Raw genomic sequence first — 22,096 nt, 5'->3', positions numbered from 1 at the left:
TATATTTAAGAGAACTTTTGGATTATAGTTAATAAGTTAGGATGAGGTTTTAATGGGCAAAATAGGAGTGACTTGATCTTTTCATGATTCGTTATTATTACGACGACACTTTAAAAAACTGTGATGTTGTGCTGCACATAAATACATGACAAATACATTTAAATGAGCAACTAACAGTTGCTTTTGTTATTATTTAATCTGTTTATTATTTCCTTGATTAATTGCTTTGGGCTATTAAATGGCAGAAAAAAGTTTAAAATACCTGTTACAATTTAAAACCCACGGAAATATCTTCAAATTGTTTTGTTTTGTCCAACAAACAGTCCAAGACTAATAATGATAAATGACCAATAATGATGAAAAACCAAAAATACCTAATAGCACAAGTAATAAAACAAATAATTAACAAAATAGTTGCTGATTAATTTCCTGTCGATCAACTAATTGATTATTTCAGCTGTAGTCTAAATTACACAAATTACAAAGTATGATGCACGTGTCGTTTAGCAGAGACATTACAGCAACCAAACTTTATAATACAATAATAATACTAAAACCGACATAAAGTTAATTTTTGAATTGAAGACCATAAACAACAAACTAAAAGCTCTAACTGTGAGGATGTTTAATATACAATTAAACCTGTAGAATAATGTCTTTCAGACATTTTCTTTCTTTGCATCTTCTGAAGCAGCTCCTTATGTAGCACATGGCTACACCTTTACACTGCGTCACAGTGCTTGTTTGTAAGATTCATTTCTATTGCTATGATCAAAAAACGATCGATAGGATGAATACGGGTCAGAACTGCACATAAAGAAAATGAAAGAAATGTTTTGCAGAGTCCCTGCAGTCAGTCCTATTTAAACTCAGTGGCTGTTGTAAGGGAAATTAAGTTGATTGTAATTTGGTGACAACCTTGTATGCCCTCGCACTCAAAGGTCATGATGCACGTTATGGAGCTGATTTACCAGAGAGACACACACACACACAAACACACACACACACACGCACACACACACAAACTCAGAGCACCTGATGAGCTGCGGTTCTGAAGAAGGAAGTGAAAACTCAGTCCATCTGCTTTGACAGGAAGTCAACAGAAGCCACATACAGGCTTGCTGACGTCAATCAGAGCCACAGGAACACCTCCCCACAGCGCGCACACACACACACTCACACTCACACACATATTACTCACAGTGATGTATATATGCCATGAGAGACACTCATTCGAGTCATACACCCTCTCAATCTGCAATTGCAAAATTACAAACTTCAAATATCATTACATACTGACCACTCCATTGCACACACATCAATGTTTTAGTAGATGCTCATCACACACTTACACACTTACACACTTACACACACACACACACACACACACACACACACACACACACACACACGCGCGCGCGCGCGCACACACACACACACACACACACACACGCTTTCTTTTCAACAACATACATTTCAGTATAAGCACAACTTAACTCGTTTAAATGTGTGGGTGTAATTTCCTTGCAGTGTTTTGGTTAGAAATGATTAAATGTGCTGGAAAAAAATACACTTGTGTTTTTTGTGAAAAACAAAAAAAAAACATTGTTATCTTTGTGGAACTGGCTGAGTTTGACTTTGATGTCATACCTGCCCCAAGTTGGTTTCATGTAAAGTATGTTGGTGATTTTATGGTTAACTACGCTTACTGTTCTCGGTTTCGTTGATGCTCATCTCAGTCCCTCTTTACACAACAACACACCTCACTGTTTTCAATGGTCTGCCTAGAATGTGGGAACATCCACCTACAGATGTGAAGTTAAAGGTCTGATACTTCATTGTTTTATCATAAAAACTAATGATACACACACTATATACTACTACATTTACTCGCCAAAACACCATATTGGTCCTGCAGTAAAAAAATATCGTAAAAACGTATATAAAATGTAAGAGCCTTGAACATTTCTGTGTGGAGTTTGCATGTTCTCCCTGTGCTTGTGTGGTTTTTTCTCCTTTTTAGCTCCCCATCAACTCCTGAGGGAAATATCTGGCTCATAAGTTATTAAATGCTCCACTTTGATCACCACCTAGTCTCCGATTGTGTCTGTCTGCCATTTGGTGCTATACAGGTAGTGTACAGCCAATTATTAGAGTTTTTTGCTGAAAACTGCTGCCTGCTGCGCTCGAAAGCTACGCTATGAGTACGGTGAGAGTGAAGCAAAACAGGCGAGGCAGATAAAACATTAACTGAAAGTCATTATACAGCTCCACAAAGCTGAGGGGGATCTACAGATTCAGTGAAAATTCTTTGCAGATTACTACGAACGGCCACTTTCAAATTGCCACATTGTTTTCATATAGTCTTTGATGCATCGTTATTATAAAATTGTCATATAGATCATAGAATATCTGAAATCTCCAGTTTTAAAAGCATTCATAAACACACAATCAAATGCGTATAAAGTATGTGTAAAACCAATTTTCATCATGTGTCCAGCATCACAAAAAAAAATTATTCACGAGCAATACACTTTTTGCAACCACGTACACTCACATGTATAGCGCTCATGTCCACTCATATACTTTTACACACTGCCTCTTACTGGCGTAGACATGTACTTGCACACACAAACTGTACACTTAGACACACACACTCACACTCACACTCACACAGCTGCTTAAAATCAAACATGATCAAAGAAAATAAGGGAGGTTTGCTGTTGTCTTTGAGGGAGCTGCTTTAATAGACCATAGTGTGAGTGAGTCTGAAAGCGTTTGTCTGAAATACCAGTTCATTTGTGTTGTGAACAAGATTAATGAGCTTGACGACAAAATAGTCTGGACTACATTGTTGGAGCTGGAGACAGATGGCGCAAAAAGTGAAAGTCGTCACGTACGCGAGTTCATGAGCGAAGGACGAGGCAGAGGACATAGGCAGGGAGGGAGCCAGGGAGGCAGGAGAAAAGAATCAAAAGAACAAGGAAAAATTGTGGCAGGGGGAAAGTTCAAGCCAGATATAAACCAGATACGTAGAAAAAGATGCATGTTCTTAACACAGCTTTCAGAAGTCAGAGGCAGGACTTTCCTACGATCCTCTTACCTGGCAGACAAACTCTGGTGATTGGAGGCTGAGTTGTTGCTGCAGGAGACCTCCTGAAAGAAGGAGAGAAAGACAGAGAAAGAAAGATGTTAGAAAATAAATCAAATACCCTACAAATATTCTGCACATAATCTTCACCTTTGAAGGGTTGGTTCGCCCAAATCACAATTAACATTTTCTCATAGTAAGGTGTAAGAGCTTAAAGGGTTAATCATCTTTGTTAAAGGAATAATTCAACATGTGGCTGTTACTTAGAAGATTAATACAACCATTATGTCTGTACTGTAAATATGAAGCTACCGCCTGTAGCTAGTTAGCTTAGCATAAAGACTGGAAGCAGGGGGAAACAGCTAGCACAAACTGGCATTTTTCCATTCAGTTTATGATTTAATAAAGACATATAACATGTTAATCAGTGAGCCCGGGACAGAAATGTTGTTACCTTAGGACAGGGCTAGCAGCTAAGCTAAGCTAAGCTAAGCTGCTGGCTGTAGCTTCATACTAAATGGACATACATGAGACATCTTATCATGTAACTCTAGGCCACAAAGCAAGTAAGTGTATTTCCCAAAATGCCAAACTAGCCGATTCCTTTAATTGACTCTATAAGTATGACAAACTTATGTGTCTGTTCTGGAAATTGACATGGGGCGCCCCCCCACCCACAGAGCATATTTCTATGGCATCACTCAAAACTGAAAGGGAGGTCAGACTTATTCCTTTCATCAGTTTAGTCTGTTAGTTGTAACGGAAACTCGTGGTAGTCTGGTACAAACATTGTTTCATAGTCTGATGCCCCATGTACCATTCAGTTATATATGTCCACGAGCTATTAGTAACACTACTGTAGGCAGTCCTTATAAGCATTTGATCCTCGTTCTATTTGCATACTGACACGCTGAGCTCTGCGTCCTCCCTGCTTTTAGCAATGAAACCAGCCTCCTGCTGCATTAACATTTAACTGCATATTAATGTTATTCTTTCAATGTATGTTCAGGTTCATGTCACATCAAACGCTGTGTAATGGTCTCAGCCACGTGAAAATGTGGCGTCTTGAAGGGACAAAAGACTGCAGGATCTGTGCTTGTGTGGGAGAGAGAGAGAGAGAGTGGCAGCTGGACAGTGGGCAGCTAATGGTGTATTGATAAATTTCCCTTCAGCGGGGACTCATCGATCATCTGCCTGATATTTTGTTGGAATTATATATGTGTGTATTAGCATGTTGGTTTTGGTTGCGTGCTTCAGTGTGTGTCTTAGTTTCTGCTCCTGTCTATGTGTGGGTGTCAGAGCAGAATGTAGGTCAGACCGGCCTCAGGTATTCAATACAGCACACTGAGCGTTCATACAGCCTTTGGAACAGCTTTGGAGTGCTCTTAGCAATGCAGAAGAGAGGGAAAGGCGCCCCACATAGATATTTTCAGGGTACCTGCATCTGCAGTCTCACCTCCATTGGGAGCTGCCATGCTGAAGCTAACTGCTGCTGCTGCTTTAAAGAACTGTGCCGCTTTGATTAGACAAGAACTGAAAGTATTAGTTGATTAATTAGTAGTTCAAAGGAAAATTAATTTATCAAATAATAAAGTTGATGCAACTTTTCAAGCAGCAAACATCCCACTGTTTCAGCCAGCGCAGTGAGGTGTTCTTGGGCTGGTTTTCTGACATGTTCTACTTCATTATATGTGAGACACAAATTCGATCCGCTGGCCTCCGTTACAGTGCAGAATAAATAAGACAACAAATACTTTAAATGCATACCAATGAGGCGTTCTATCTGCGCGAACAGTTGTGGGTGTGTTTTTGTGTTTGTGCCTCACCACCACAGAGGAATTCCTTGAAGAGCATTTAAATTGACTGAACCAGTTGGAAACTATTCTTTAATTTCTCAGGAGATAAAGACGATGAATGACGGCAACGACAAAATGACAATTCCACTTTTATTTCTGTCACACTGAGAAGTTGTATTCAGTCGGTTATTAAATCCCCCCTTAAAAATGTTCAAAACACTACTGCATTTTGTGTCTGTGTGTGTGTGTGTGTACGGATGCGCGTTTGTACAATGCATGTGCTGTATTTGTTTGATGGACTACTTAACCTGCTCCACTGTGAGTGGTGGAAGCAGCTGTGGCGTCAGACCCCACAGCTCAGTCTCTGTAAAGCTCAATACCTCCACCTTGTGGTGGAATAATGGAACTGCAGACTGAGTGCACATTATGACCAGCCTTTGACTTTGACGCTTTGTTTATTAAAAAAGCTGTGAAGAGGCGAAATTGATGAGTTTGATGTATTTCCACTTCCACAACATTTGGCGCATAATGTTCATATCAAATGTATGTGGCACTCTGCCACACGGGAATGTAAAACATTAATCCTGCCAGTGTCTAAGTGCACTTGATTTCTAACACTTTTTTGAGGTTCCCATGATGGCTCTTGATAAAGTATAAAGCTTGTGTTTTATTATCAGCAGGCTCTTCTGAATTTTAGAGTCGCCTGGACGTATTTTCCTAATATTGTCTGTAAACTTGCACGCTGCATCAAATGTGAACTCAAAGAGGGTCACTGAAGTTACTATTTAAGGAGGAAAAGCCATGTTAGAAAAAAAGTGTATAGCACTTACTTGCTGGAGGCACACTGGACATTGGTCAGTACAGTAAAGTTATTCCTCACACTTCGAAGGCTTGCCAGAACCTGGAAAAGCAGAGAAAGAATTTTTAGGCTCCTTTGCACCACATTTATTTTCCTTGGTATTTTTTTCCTTCTGTAACAGTTTCTGCTTGGGTCTAGTGCAATTAATCTGTGATGATAAAAAAAAATTAATCATAAAAAAATTACACATTTATACATTACACACTGATATTTTTACATGTATGTAATTAGTGTTGGCAACTGTACTCTAATAGCCCCATCTGTTTAATACACATTTTGGGCTACAGATGGTGAGATATTTACCTGAGCAAAAGGCGTAACGATCAGGTCATCACCATGTCTGAAACACACACACAAAGACAGAGAGGTGGTAAGAAACACCCTTAAATATGATGCACATCAGATTTTGATGTTCTCATACGCCAAAGTGCTTTCCGTCAGCGTAGTCATGGTGAAAAGCAAAGTAATAAGAACAGTAACAATGACTACTTTGACCCAGCCAGCCTCCTTACTATAATAAACTGAAAGAGATGTCCAAAGAGGGAGTGGGACATGGGGGGATGGGTCATGGGTCAAAAAGCGGACTCTTTTGCTCTGAATGGATGTAACCTTGTAAGGCACTTAGCTCACAGAGTGACCTATTTTCATACACTGAGACAGGACAAAACACTGAATTACTCTTCTGTGGGCTTCAAATCATTGTCATGTTATGCCTCCTTACGCAAACCCCCACGATAGAGTATCCATCACCAGATTTTCCACCTGGGCGGGGGGGGCAGAGCAGTAATTTAGCTGCAGAGACCCCACTCTGGCCTGCTGCGCATCAAGTGATGTAGTTTAATGGTAAATAAAACAGCAGAGGTTGCAGTTTGCTTGCTAAACTTTTTCCCACGTGAATTAATTTCGATTAGGGTGGGTGATAATCAGTGCTATTGTCTTCATCCTTTCAACTTTGAACTTTATTATCCCGCAGGGAAGATTTGTTTTGCATTTAAATGAAACACACACGTGAACATAAAACATAGTACATTGATTATATATATTATATATATTAGGAATACTAGAAACATGTGCTAAAACCCAGCACTCATGTTCAGCAATACACAGGAGTGACAGCCTAACAAAAAAACAGCAGATGGATTTGTAGCACAACTATATGATCATATCATGTCACACAATTGTTTTGAATTAACGAATCTGTGGAAATCTTGTTGAAAAAAATAAATATTTCAAGTTTTTACTTGAACATGTGAAGAATCACCCTGCCCTAGTTTTCATGTACTTCTCAATCAATATCCATAGTCCATGTCTAGAAAAAATAAGATCCATCATCTTGTGGGTGTCTGGCTACAGTTATATGTGCATCTACAGTATATGCAGTTTATTACTTAAGATTATCTCAACTGGAGATGGGCGGATCATGTTCCCCTCACTCAAAAATCCAGTTTTTATCCCCCTCATTTGTGTTGTTAAGCTTAATGAGCCTGCAGACATAGTTGTGCTATTGTGTTCATGCTGTGTGTATTTGCAAGTGTGTTCTATTTACAGTTCAGAGGCGATGGAGGAGTTTCGTGACATCGACTTGGGTGACAGATCATAGTCGCTGTCAGAGCGGTAGAGGAAGGACTCTCGGCGCTGGTTATGACCGGGGAAGTTAGTGTGGAGCACCAGACCCGAGCCGGGGGAGGCCTGTGGGTCCAGAGGGCTGCAGCTGGCAGACGGGCCATTCTCCACATCGAAACTGAAACACACAGTTTTTAAGACGTTAATTTTCTTTTCCTTGCAGCTTTTTTCCCCAGTAATGTTGAGTGTACAGCAATACAGCAGAGAGAAATTAATTATATATAAGTAATAGTAACAGTAATCTGCAGTAAGTGCTTTTGGTTTTCCTGTAACTTCATCAAAAGCTTTTTGCCATTAAACACTCCCATTCTGACCTTCAAAGAACCAAAAAAACAACATCAAGTCTTTCTGACTTTTCTGATAACATTTTCTTTTCATTATCGAGCACTCTGTGAACTCAGGTTTTAATGACTAAAGGGGAAGAGCAATTCTTTCACGTACATCAGCATCCCCTTAGGAGATAAGCTGCAGGCACACACTCTCACTGACTCTGATTATGCATAGAGGACGCTCACATACACACGCATGAACAGACTTGACATGACCGGGCCAGAAAGGGCAGCATGACATGCGAGAGTGCGCGACGATGGAAATGATTGAGACTGAGGCTCCTACATTCATGAGGAGGAGGAGAAAGGGGGAGGAACGGGGGAAGGTGGAGGTGGATCTCATTAAGACATCATCTGAGAGGAGGAGGCGGTATGGCTGTGGTGCATCCGCCCAGGGATCACTTTTCAAACAAACCGTGCATGTGACACTTTCCATGCATTTTCCACTGTTGTTTGATTTTTTGCTTTTATTACTTTGTTCCACCTTGATGGCCATTACTTCCCCCTCTGTGTAGTAAACACACACACCAGCACAGTGGCTGCTGGTTACACTACAAACTTAAAAGTCCCATTGCAATCAAAAATATGTTTGCTTATTTTTACTTCGTTTTGATGTTTGACCTTCGCCGTGCAGACGGATGTAGGTGCAGAGTTTGAAGCAGCTGTTGACACATTCATCCACTGGAAAGGGTAACGCCTCACTGCGCTGACTTAAAATCTGAGTTAAAACAAGAGTCTGGGCAGATTTTTATGGTTTAAAGAATTTGTAATTAGTTAATTGAAGTAATTTTATGTTAAACATGTCTAATGGGGATCTAGAAAATGAGTGAAAGTTTTATTTGTGATGTTATCCTAACAAAATATCCAGTATCTGTGAAAACGTTGCACCCCTTTATTTTAATCCAATCTGGAATAGTTCATCTATACAAAAAGATTTTCAAAAGGAAATATCCACCAGACGGTGTATAGATTTAAGAGCTCTCATGGACTGGTGTGCTTTAGTACAGGCCCCTGTGTCAACTCATACCAACCACTGAACCATTTTTGGGCATATGGGAATAAATGAATGGGATAACATGTATAACATCAGAGCTAAGAGAGTCTGTGTCAAATAAATATGAACTAAGACAAGTTGGCATGGTCCAAGTCAAGTTTAGATGTATAACATTTTTCAAAACAGCATATACAGAGAGGAGTAAAGACAGTAAATGAATGAGACAAACAAGATATTTTAAAAAAGTGGCTCAAAGTGTACAACAACACAGTGAGCTGTAAAACAATGTTTCAGCTAAGACATGACTTAAATTCATATACAGTGAGGGGGAATTGTTTTGTTGTGTCTGTACTCCAAGGCCAATATTGCTGGACACAAAAGGCCTGAATGTTGGTCGGACATGTCAAAATAAACTATGTTTATGTTGAATCGCGAAATAGGATCCGTAAAAAAAAAACTGTGCAAGAAAGCTTCTCATGCGTCATAAAAAAACAGAAATGTCAGTTTAATATTCTAAATATGTGTCCAAAAACAGGCATTCAGTGGCATGAAGAACATACAGAAGACCAGTGTGTTTAAAGCTCAGTGCTCTCGTTGTGTGAGTAAAAGGAATTCAGGAGCTTCTCCTTTTCCCTGCGAATTATGACGTGATATTAAGATCAGTGCAAAGCGAAAGTGTGTGTGGGCCTAATACATACATGCACATGCATGCCTGCACTACGCATCATGCATTGAATGCTTGACTGCTCTGCCCTCAGGTCATTCAACTGCTTTGTGTGTTGTGATCACATGTAGAGACTTCTGACTCAAGAGCCGAGTCTAGTTATCCACAACGCACACACACACACACACACACCTCAAACCTTGCCCCATCTTTTTCTCTTATCTTTTATAAAAGCCAGAAATGTTTTGCCAAGATTTTGATTTCATGAGACTGGATGAGACGATATAATGTAGAGCAAAGTTCATAAGCCAGTTCCTTTGGTGTAAGGATTTAAGTAAGTAATACCAAAGCGTAAACATATGTCCTTCCTGGAAAGTATCCAGTAACTCCAGCTATCAAATCAATGAAATAAAACATATTTCCCTCTGAAATGTATTTGAGTAAGTATAATCCAATGTATTGTTCTGCTGCTACACAAACACATCGGCACTGAGCTGAGTCACATCCTCATGACAGTCATGTCTGTCATGTGTAACGGTAATAGCTGGGGTACAGGTGTTGTGATGGTGCTTGATCCAGTTATGAGAAGAAAAACAGGATGAAAAAGAAGGCGTGGATTGCCCCTCACCAGAGGGGGCTGATGACCACTGTGTTGTGTAAGCATTAACACACAAAGAGATGGCCAAGTATGAGAATGAGAACAGGTAACTGCACCGTCCTGTCGGGGTTCATTTTGCAATAATGACCAACTCCCTGCGTCACCCCTTACATAATACTTGTATGATGGTCACTTATGAGCATTAAGGAAATTGAAATTGCCATCCTTTTGTTAGAAAGTTCTTCGTGGTCAGTTAGTTTAACCCACAGTTCATTAAATTAATTTCACCAGTGAGTAACTGGTAAAGAAGAATTAAATATAAGTATACTTTATAATCTAATATATTGAACTTGGTGCTTTGATTCTATATATTCTATATATATATATATATATATATATATATATAATAACTTGTTTAGTTTGAGTCACAAAACAAGACATTTTAACTACAAGTACAACTAAACTGTGACATTGAAAATTAGCATTTTTGCATGATTAAAATAAATCATGATTACCAAATAATTACCAAATTGTTTCTTTTGATTGACTAATTGGTTCAGCAATAAGAAATATCAGAAGAAGAATACTATAGCAGTGGTTCCCAGAGTGGGCGCGACACCACCGTGGAGTAACTTAAAGATGGACTAAAGATCCTGTTAGATTTATTTCTATTTCTGTTGCTGTACATTTTGAATATTGTTTCACGAAATAAAAAGGAAAACCGGGGCAACATTTACATTAACAGTCACTTAAATATGCAGTTATTGCCACAGTGAATGAGGGGATGCCACGAAGAAGCTGATCATTCAGTTAACATTCAGACTGCGGAGCAGCCGTCTTTAAACTGCACTGAACTGCACTGAAACACAGTCTTATGACTCTCTTGTGACTGTTTGGGTGACTGATGACAATATTTGTGTCTAGTTTGATCCTCAGGTAGCACTGACTGCTCCCCCCTGACCAGCAAAGTCCCATCAGACCCCAGAAAAAATATCTAAACTTGAACTTGAAGTAGTGACCTCTGGAAACATGTATGTTGTGTAAGAAAATAATCAAAAGTCAAGAGTCTCCTTACTAGACTTTCTGAACTTTCAGTAAACACTGTGAGGCACAGTTGTCAGCTCCAAAAGCTACAAAGAAATCCTCTGAGCTTTGATAAAATTGTTCCATATATTTCCAAAACAGGCAACTCTAAATGCTGTGTAATGGTTATCTCAAGTAATTACAAAAAGTCGAAAAATAAGCACATTTATCTCATGGCTGTGTTTTTGCGCTGGTCTACTTAACAGGACAAAGAAAGGATATCCAAGAATTTAACCTTCGAAAAAACAACACAAAGAGAGAACTTGGGAACAAAGACCCTTTTCCATTTAATGGGGTGTCCTGGTGGTTTAGTGGATTTAGTGCATTTGTCTGGGAAACCACTCTCACTCATATCAGTCTCTTTGAAGTTCACATACAGAACAATATGGCCATCAGCATTTGGATCCCACACTTCTACTCTATATATAAACACCTACACCTGTAAAAACGTAAAATTCAAGTTCTTGCTCTGTCAACCGGAAACATGCCTTCTGTTCAGACAGGATGAGAACTGCCGAGAGATCAAGACAAACCAGAGGCTAAATGCTTTATTGCAATCATGAACTCCCTTGGTAGAAGGAGAATAATTAGTTAGACTAGCATGAATTTAAAGAATCTGACAATGTGTGAATGGGGGTTGAGAGGGATCAAAGTGTCAGATTTCATGACGCACGGTTGTGTTTTCATTTTTTTACATAACAGTGTGTCCTTCCAAAGAACTACGGAGGATAAAATGACTCAGTGATGGAGACATTTTCTACTTAATTGTGACCATCATGGTACTATATAGGGGGGAGTTATGTTTCTGGTGTTATGTTTCACTAAAGCAATCAGGAAGTGCTCCTTCTGACCCGAAAATTATTCGCTATGATGACACTACATTCCTTTCCCATGATCCAGCTGCATCTCTGTGACTGATGAGCAGACTGGCTGGGAGTAACAGATAAGTAGAGAGAAGTTCTTTCAGTGTTAATTTGTTCATTGTATTGGATCCCCATTACCTTCTACAGAAGCAGATGCCACCACTGAATCAAATTATCACACATGTACAAAATCAAGGCCAAATAATTCAATCCAAGCACACAGAAACGACAGCTAATAAGTTCCACAATACAACTGACTACATGTTTCATGGACAATCATCCATAAAATGTAAGAATACGAGACACACATGTAATAACCTGTTCATCACACTTTAAAAACGTGTTCCTTTCTCCAGAAGCTCTGTACATAACTGTGTTTGGTCAGAATATTTCAATAAAGCTAAAAAATATTCAACTGTATTTAAAAAAATAGCTTTCTACGTGGAAAAAAAGCTGACGAGAATTCAACTGAGAGCCATGGACTGATGTTTATACATGTCGATAATACTAGAACAGCATGAACAAGAACTCTAATTTTGGACTAATTGAAGTTTTTTCTGTCCTTTTCAGAACAATTTCATGGAAAAACTAAGTAATTTAGTATCAATTCTAAGGAAAACAGAGTAAAAGTCTATTTTTAATCTATCCTTGTGAATTATTGTGTATAAAAGCAGCTGTTGATATTGAGCTGCTGACTCAACTTTACTTGGGGGAACTTAAAGTCAAGTAAATACTTTTCATTATTGGACACTTTATTCTTCATATCTGTTGAATTGTTGTTACTATTAATTTTGGAAGTGGACCAAATGAGTATTGTTTATATGTTTTATGTATTTAGATTTTTGCATATATAAATTGTAGAATTCTTTCCAGGAGACCAACAGAGAATTTAGTAAGAAATTAGAAAAATAAAGCCTTACCTACATTTTAATTTAGGGACTTACTAATGGACCCCTTACAAGCAGTTTATAAGTTGTGACTCCTGCATAATTGATATAATTGAATGCTTTAAAGATCAGTTATAGACCATCAACTAGAAGAACCACTCAACCAAATTGTTAATAAATGTGTTCCTTTGTCTGTGGTTGTAAATGTTGATGAGTTTAATGTTAATGGATTTCGGTTTAGATGCTCTGCAGCTCATTTTCTAGAAGCTCCTGTGAGCAGTTTAACAGTCTGTTGCATTGATTGTTCTTGTAAATGGCTAATGGCTGATCTATAAAGCACTAGTAAATGATTTATAAACTATTTATGTGGTTTACATTAACACCTAAAGACAGTAAGTAACACACACCCACCCCACAGACATCAATCACACACACACACACACACACACACACACACACACACACACACACACACACACACACACACACACACACACACACACACACACACACACACACACAGATACATTCTACTGGTATTTAACACATGTAAGATTAAAGTTACTTCAACAAACGACAGAGGCAGGAGCAGTTTGAATCACTGCATTAGTTTGAAGCAGTTTGAATTGACTGGTTTCGCAACAGCAAACTGCTCCTGGTAATGATGGTGAAAGTAAAACTGAAAGCTTGAGACTTGAACAAAACCTCTGACGTACATTGAAGTAACCTTACACATACAGTAACGGATCAAAACACAGGGAAGTTACAAGACCAAAGTAACAAAACGTCACTCTCATCAGATTTGTTAGATACAGTTTGAAAATCAGCACATGGGCTGGACCTATACTGGATTATTATTATTATCAGTGAGAATGTCAGAAATGTACAGGGAAGCCAACCACTAAGCAGTTTAAAGATTTTTAAATTTGATTCTGCATTGCATTGAAAGCTGTCCAAAAAGTTAAAGAATGGGACTTTAAAAATGATCTTGTACTTAAACTGAACATTTTCTAATAACCGCTGCTTTTCTCTAACCTTCTGTTTTTGTTTCTGTTCCCACGAGCTTCCAAGCTCTTCTCTTTCCCTCTCTTTCTACCTCTCTCTGTCTCTTTCTTCCTGTCTTTCTTTCTTTCTTTCTTTCTTTGTGTGTCATATCCTCTTCCTGCTCTCCATGGTTGACAGGACGGGGCATGGAGCTGTTTGGCGACACCTGAAGATGATGAATGTCCTCCTGGATCAACATTCCTCACATATATTTTATCATCTAAATGTGTCAGAAATCTTGTCATTGTAAGATCAAGCTGGACTTGGATCCTTCATGTGTGCAAACAAACTCCTGCTACGCTTTCACACACATTCTGGACCTGTCCAAAACTTTCTGGGTATTGGCAATCCATCTTTGAGGCTTTTTCCAGCATTTGTGGGAAAGCGGTACGCCCCTGCCCATTGACTGCTTTATTCGGGGTGGTCTCAGTGGATGCTCCCTTAAGCAGATATCAAACTAGCATGATTGCTTTTTGCTCATTGTTAGCCCGAAGACTAATATTGTATAAATGGAAAGATCCATGTCCTCCAACATATGGTCATTGGGTGAAAGAAGTTATGGGTCATATACATTTGGAAAAAATTAGATATACACTGAAAGGATCTGTTGGGAAATTTTATGAACAGTGGCTACCATTTTTATCTTACTTTGAAAGTGTGTCTGCTGACAAATGTTCTTAATTTGCATAAGCTCTGTACTCTGTATACAAATCAGTGCCACATAAAATATGTTGCCTAACGCTCTGATCCGGTATAGCCGGGGTAGGATTGGGGTTTTTTTTGTTGTTTTGTTCTGTTTGTGTTTAATGTTTAACATTGTCTAAAATAAATAAAAAGACGTCGATCAAAAAGAAATCTTGTCATTGTACTTTGTATATATTATGATTTTGTTGGTCCGTTCTACTTGACATCAAATCAACCATCAAAGGCAAACTGGGATTTGTGATTTTGGGCTGTATACATAAGATTTGACTTGACTTGAACTCGGGCTAAAGTGGATACATAACTGCTACATAAATCAACAAGCAAAGTCAAATATATGTAAAATACATCACTGATTACCAGAGACAGAAAATGTACTTTAGACTTGTTGTAGTTTATTCTAAATTTGACAAAGCAGACATCAGGGACCACAGTCTCTGACATTGAGTAACATCTGTCTTGTGGCTTTGATGAGGAAACTCCTACAGTGGTAAAAAGAAGAAAAGAAAACAGAACTAAACACATCCAGTAAGAGAAAATCAAGATAGCAAGGAGCTTGGGAAGTTTTGTGACAAATATTATTTTTTCCTAAGAAATGACTTCATTTCCCAGGTTTAAGACAATGGTGTTATCTCAAGTTTACAGTAGTTACTGGTCAGTGCAGTGAGTGTCATTTACTGATAGAGTGAGGCAACTCAGTATCCTGCGTGTTGACTCATGTGACTGTAGGTGTGTGAGGTAGAGCTGTTTTACACCCTGTGGGACACAGTGATTATTTTCAGTGTTGATTCAACTGTAGATTATCTTCTAAAATAATTGTCAGGCTAGAAAATGTCAGAAAGTAGGGAATTTCCCACAGCCTAAGACGACGTCTTCAAATATATGTTCATATATCATATATAATATATGCTTTGTCTGACCAACAGCCTAAAAATCCAAGCTGTACTACCATGAATGACAAGAAAAGCATCACATTCTCACATTTAAGAAGCTGAAATCAACAAATGATTAATATTGAATTATCCTACATCATAAATACCACTCACTCACCTGAGTGAGCTAAAATACAATGAAAGAGACTATAACTGAAATTTGGCCACAGTCTGTGAAGAACAGACAGGCACTTGTGTGTCTGAAAAGAGAGAGCCACAGAGTGTCACAGACAAGGAGAGAGAGAGCATTCTTATACTTTGAATTAATCTCTTCCTTCCTGTGTGTTATGGTTGGGGGAAACCAGTGACCATTTGTCTGTTGGGTTGTGCAAACAGAGGTGCCATGGTAACACCTCCTGTTTGTCCCAGCGTTTGCCGAGGTTTAAATATTATTTCTTCTACACGCACTTGAATTGGATTTTGTTCTGTTATTAAATGAGCAATTCTACTAATGTTAACACTCTTGTGGTTTGAAAAATAATAGATAAAAGCCACCTGTGTCACTGCATCAGAGAAGCAGACATAGAGCATTATGCTAAAATGTATTGGAGACATGCGAGGGATCCTTAAAAAGACCTTTCTGTCTAACCGGCCATCTCGGTGAAATGTGCCAGAGCTCTCAAATGTCTCATAAGGATGATGAGCTGATTGAGCTATCCCATCAGACCAAGTAAAAATAGCAGCTACATTCATGCTCCAAAAGATCACTGTAACATTTCCTTACATGAATCTGCAGCAGAGGCATCTAAAAATACATTAATTACCCGAGCAAGTCTAAACATGTGAATGCTGAAGCAGACGTTTCCCAACACATGAACTCTACTGGAGCAAAGGGCTCACCTTTAACAACCAATGACTCAACAAATATTATTTCTTCATTGGCCAAAACAGATCTATTCCCACATCTAGCCTGATACCAGTAACGTCTCTTTTTGGCTTCCTTCACCCACAGTGGAAATGTTTAAAGCTGCTCAACTCCTGATTCATTTAAATGATGCAATATGAAGATATTGTGCCAGTACTAACTCTCGGTTGTCACACCATCTAAACACAGACCACTTTGATTACATCAAGAAACAATCAACACAAGAAATGTTCTTTTGCTTGCCTCATCTCCGGATTTCCATCAGATATCTTAGAAATATAGAAAACATCCATGGATACGATCCCTGAAAGGAGTTAGCGGGTGCTCTGCCATGGATACCTAAAGCACTGTGAAGTTTTGATGTATGATTCACCCGCTGATGGCACCACCACAACACCAGCCAGGCATGTTGTGTGTGTGATGAGGCTGTATTCTGCTAATTACTATATCCCTGTCACTGTGGTTACATTCTTTCATTCACTGTGATACAGAGTGATGGTGAACTACTCATGTAAGTTATAGAAATGGAGTTACATGCAGGTAACATCTGCTGTGAAATTACTTGTTTGCATTCATTCATTCATTCATTCATAGTGAGCAAAAGGTTTGCAGTGAGGATGCCTTTACTAGATGTGTGTTACTGAAAAGCTACAGATTAGTGGCTTTTTCCCCGGCTTCCTTAACATTGTCTTCAAAATCAACAATCTCTTCCAGCATCAGAAACACAGGAAGCCCAAGCTGACCAATCACAGCTCTTGCTGCTCTGTTCTCATGTGGTATCTCTGTAACCCTGATGTTTTGAGGCGGCTCTGAAGGCTCCCCTGAACGCACAACTATAAATACAGCTGCAAAACTTTGTTGGCTACAGCCTATATTGCATTTTGTTTCCCACTGCCTCAAGATTTATTGTTAAGTTGCATCAACTGTGACAATTATATTGAGGTCTGCATTCTTGAAGAATCCATTCTCCTGCCAATCACATTAATATAAAAAATGATCCTCCAGAATTATGCCCATAAGCCACAGATGGCCTTGACTTTTAATTTATAAAAAAAAAAACAGGCTAAAACCCTTGCTGAGAATCAAAATAGCTTCTGGCCTTTTGTAATATGTGACCGAAAACAGAAGAAAACTCTGGTATCCAACTAGACACAGCACTTATTAATAGAAATTAGGCCACTAACATAATCAGGACTTGTGCCAAGTCATTATACATGCGTATTTAGGAACAAATTCATCTAACAGATGCTCCCATTTAGGAATCATTTACAGTCTAAATACGCAGCCTCATGTGTCATGACTTCAAGAAACACAAAGCAGAGGTGGTCGAAAGGTGTGATGATGGAACAGGGGCTATGGGTGGTTCAGTGTGTGTGTGTGTGTGTGGTGTGTGCAAGTGGGTGGGTGCAGTGAGACATTATGTGTTACAGAGGCTGACAGACTGATGGACACTTGTATGAACTGAAATGCACTTTTAACAGCGAGGAAGACAAAGAGAGCAGGAAAAACACAGAGAGGCTTCACAGGACGCTGCTTAGACAGAAAGAAAAAAAAAACATTCCAGGGCTGGTAAATTGCAGTGTGGCATCTCTTTTCCATTACATTCCCTGGTCTGTACAGAGTCAGGCTATAACCGTCACAGTACCCAGCTTCTCTCTTGCTCTCATTGAACTGTGTACTCTGGAACAGTGTACACAGCTCAGTTAAGAAAATCATTTTAGCAGGATGGTGGAAAGTAAATGTACTCAAGTAATGTACTTAATCATAGTATTTACGTACTTAATGCTTAATGTGAGTAATTATATTTTATTCTTAGAAGTGATTTGCCTTCTAAATCTCATCAGATTTTCTTTTTTTTAGCAGATTGAATCGTTTTTCTCCTCATTACATTTTGCTGCAATGCTTCCGTACTTTTACTCAAGAACGTTCTTAAATTCAGGACTTTTACTAGTAATGGTGTATTTTTATATACATGTATTGGTTATTTTAGTAAAGTAAAAGATCTGAATCCTTTTTTCATGCTCCTAACGATCATCATCATCATCATCATCAGTGATCACAGTGATCCTCCCAGCCATCACTGCTATCACTTGCCATCATCTTCCATCAGCTGAAACGATGACTTTTATCATCATCAAACCCACTTCACGGTCACGGCGGCCAACTTCAACTTTGGCGAGTCACTCAGAGAATCTAAAGCCACGACCACACAACCAAGGCACATTTACCAGTCCTCACCGCATTTTTTTTTTTTTTTTTTTGTGTATCCATCTCCATAACAACATGTTATACGGTAAGTGAAGTGCACTGCAAATAAAATACTGCTGAACCACAAACTCTATAACACAGTGCTGCACCCCACCCACGGGCAAGCAAGCACAAAACACTCTTATTTCAGCACAAAGTCCTGCGATGGAAAAGGAAAATTGGGCACCAAAATTAAAAGAAATTTGTTTTTTTAAACGCTGACAGCTATTTAACATGTAACAAAATATAAGATGAAGAGCAGCCTCAGGATCAGATTTGTTTAGTTTAATTATACATAGCGTTAGACTCCAAACTGATATGGGCAATATTTTGTGGAACCTCTTTTTAAATCGCATTGTTCTTATGTGTTTTTGTTGTGACTGATTACAATCATGTTACAGACAATGCCGCGCTTCTTCTTTGCCGTAGAGGGCTCCCGATGTAGTACGCCACTCAGACAGCAGCATGACTAGATGTGAGTGACATCTAATTTGTTAATTTGTACTCAGTGTCTCAGCCCATGTTTCAGAATAACATTACCACAAAGTCCATCCCACAAAAGTCATCCCACTTTAGAACTTATTCCAAGACATTGACCCGAAATGACCCAGCGCCCAGAACAACTCTCTGTGCAGATAAAAGGGGTTGTGATCTTTGTTATTATGCCATAGGAATCCGGGTCACTGTTCAAATATTTGGTTAAGCCCATCTCTCCAGGAGATTAGCTGTCCTAGCTGAACATGTGAGAAACACTCCCTGACACACAAATATAGGCTAATTCATGCACACCCACATACCATAAATGGCTCAGACAAGCCAACTGAATGTGTGTAACTTTGTTACAAGCTATGCACAAACAAAAGCACATGTATAGACCAGTGTGAGGAAGCAGTCATGGAGTAATTATCCTCCCCGGCGCTCACGCGGGCCTTGTCTACCTATTTAATGAGTGAAAACATGCAGCACAGTACAGTACACCATCTGTGCACTTCTGCTTTCTTCAGTGTAGTCCAGTACTTTCCACAGGAAACCCTCAGTCACAGAGGTGGAACCCACCCAACCAGAGGTGGATGCCCAATGTCTCCAGAGCTCAAGCTCTCCACATTTTCATGAATGCCACTTAGACATCCGGATGTTTTGAATATTAAGGAAACATTTTGCATTACATTGATGCACTTGGGGAACTCTATTGGTAAATGACAATTCATATGACACAAAAACTGCTCAGTAAATGTCATGTTGTTTTAATAAGCTGCAGCAATGTCAAGTCATTCTGAAGACTTGGGTCCAGCTTCACGAGGACATCCGTTCTTAATCTTGTTGTGTTTGTTTCATTGTTTTCTTCGCTATGCTCTATTTCATTATATGATGTCCCCTAAACTTGATGTTTCTCCAGATGAGCCAGAATACCCTCAGTCCTCCTGGGGTGAGACCCAGCCTAGTTTTTCACACTGGTTTACTCCTTCTCTGACTCAGACATTAAAAAAAAAAAGTCTGCTATCAACATCAGCATCGGTGTTGGTTGGTTGGTTTACAATATATGATTATATGTATAGATCTACATCTACAGATCTATATAATACATATAAACACATATATTGATGTTGCACTAATGTTCAACTACATGTATTTTGATGCTTTGGCTACACTGTTCTTATGCCTTCATGCCAATAAAGCAATTTGAAGTCAAATTGAACTCGTAAATATGCTTATAGACCTGGTGAGTTTTATCAAAACTGATCAAAAAGGAAAATAGCAGGTGCAATGAGATGAAGTAAATTAACTAAATAACTAATAACTAAATAAAATAAGTCAATTTAATCATTGTAAACAGAGATTCTCATTTGAACTTTGATTTTCACCTGGCTATGATCCAGACCAGGCTCTTTAAATTGTTCTGTGACACAGCAAAACTGTCATGTCATCCCATCCAATCTACCAAAACTCTCACTCTTTCCCATCTCATTCCCTTCTTTAATGTCTGCCCTTCAGCTTGTTAATCATCTTGCAACTTCTCAGATTTGTGTTTGGATCCTCTGACCCCACAGGTTGGAAACCACAGTTTTAGGTAACTGTGTAAGAAGAGTTTGACATTGGTGTTCTTGGACGTACAAAACACTAACTAATACAGTCAGACATGAAATCCTGCTTGGCAACAAAGTCAAATTTACCACTGTTGCTAAAGGCTGAGACAAATGGAGACCCTTCAGTGTCACGATTTCTTTCTCCCTTCTTTTTTTTTTTTAGATATATCCTTCGGGTCGTCTGGTGTCTCACAGACAAGACTATGTTTACACTGTGGCTAAAAACGGAGGAATGATATACAAATTAATCTCAACACTTCCAGACTTATTTGCGTGGCAAATTGCTTGACTCTCTTAACCACACGTAACCTCTTGAAAACATCATTCTGCAAAAATTTGTGCATCCCAAAACCATAAATATAACTTAAGATGGATATTCTCACCCAAACATGTGACAGCAAATAAAAACACATTCCATCTGAGGATTACTATAATGATGAGAAACACATGAGAGGACTGCTTAATGTATGGGAAATAGGAAGTAAGCCTACACATACTATTTACTATAGACACGCACAGCAAAGTGAGGAGTTTGGCGTCTCTGAGAAACGCGAGACTTATTGATGTGAGACCACTTTAAATGGAAGAAAATATTCAAATGTTAAGTGATTAGCTTAAAAAATTACACTAGATTAAAAAAAAGGACCACACCAGAAGCATCTGTTTAAGTTTGAGACAGCGAGAAATGTGTGTGTATGGTTGTGTGGTTATCCGTGCGCCCTAACCTGTGAGCGTGGCCATGGTTGGTGGCGTGGAGTTTCCTGATGACTTCCTCACTGAAGTCAAAATGAACCCTTCCTCTGGCACAGGGTGAACGCCGGTACATCGCCCCGACACACACATGCACTCATGCGCACGCTACCCGGCACATAATGTCACATACAGAACCACAAACAGATCAACTAGAACACACCCAGGGTGTTAGCCTTTCACGCACCCAGACCAAGCATATGAATGTCACACAAGCACACCATCATACACACATCTGACAGCAGCATTAGTGATAACTGCTCGCTAGCATGCATATACACAGAAAGATCACACACTATACTGCACAAACTAGGCGCTTTAAATGAGATCTACTGTATCTGTCAGTTACTACAAAGCACCATCACACACACACATTCCCCTCAATAAATAGCATCACATGCATCATCTATTCAGGCCACTCAGTCATACATTCACATGATTGTTATCCATGAAGTCTCTGTTTAAAAAGTTACTCAGCAGATTATCCATCAGCCATCCCTTCCCCAGCACAGATAAAAGCAGCAAAACAGGTATCCAAACACCTTATCCACACATGTCACACACAACAGCAACAGCAGTCCATACGTCACATCACGGAACTGTTTAAGCCCTTGTTCACACTCTGACACTCTCCACACTCTCTCTGTGCTCTCTTTGCGGACTCTTCTCTTTGTCACAGGCTATA

General features: G+C 39.1%; 1 protein-coding gene across 1 annotated transcript in view; it reads right to left on the bottom strand.

Moving 5' to 3' along the window:
- pde4ba (phosphodiesterase 4B, cAMP-specific a) overlaps positions 1–21,762 on the bottom strand; it is a 67,233-nt gene extending 45,471 nt beyond the window's left edge. The window contains exons 1-5 of the mRNA XM_070831580.1: positions 21,387–21,762; positions 7,293–7,487; positions 6,050–6,086; positions 5,718–5,788; positions 3,104–3,156 (exon numbers count right to left, since the gene is read on the bottom strand). Of these exons, the coding sequence (XP_070687681.1) occupies positions 3,104–3,156; positions 5,718–5,788; positions 6,050–6,086; positions 7,293–7,487; positions 21,387–21,487 (457 nt within the window). The 5' untranslated portion in view covers positions 21,488–21,762. The remainder of the gene's footprint in view (positions 1–3,103; positions 3,157–5,717; positions 5,789–6,049; positions 6,087–7,292; positions 7,488–21,386) is intronic.
- Positions 21,763–22,096: the final 334 nt, after the last annotated feature.

Source organism: Pempheris klunzingeri, chromosome 6, assembly GCF_042242105.1.
Source record: "Pempheris klunzingeri isolate RE-2024b chromosome 6, fPemKlu1.hap1, whole genome shotgun sequence".
Classification (NCBI taxonomy): Eukaryota; Metazoa; Chordata; class Actinopteri; order Acropomatiformes; family Pempheridae; genus Pempheris; species Pempheris klunzingeri.
This window is presented reverse-complemented; position numbering and strand designations above follow the sequence as displayed.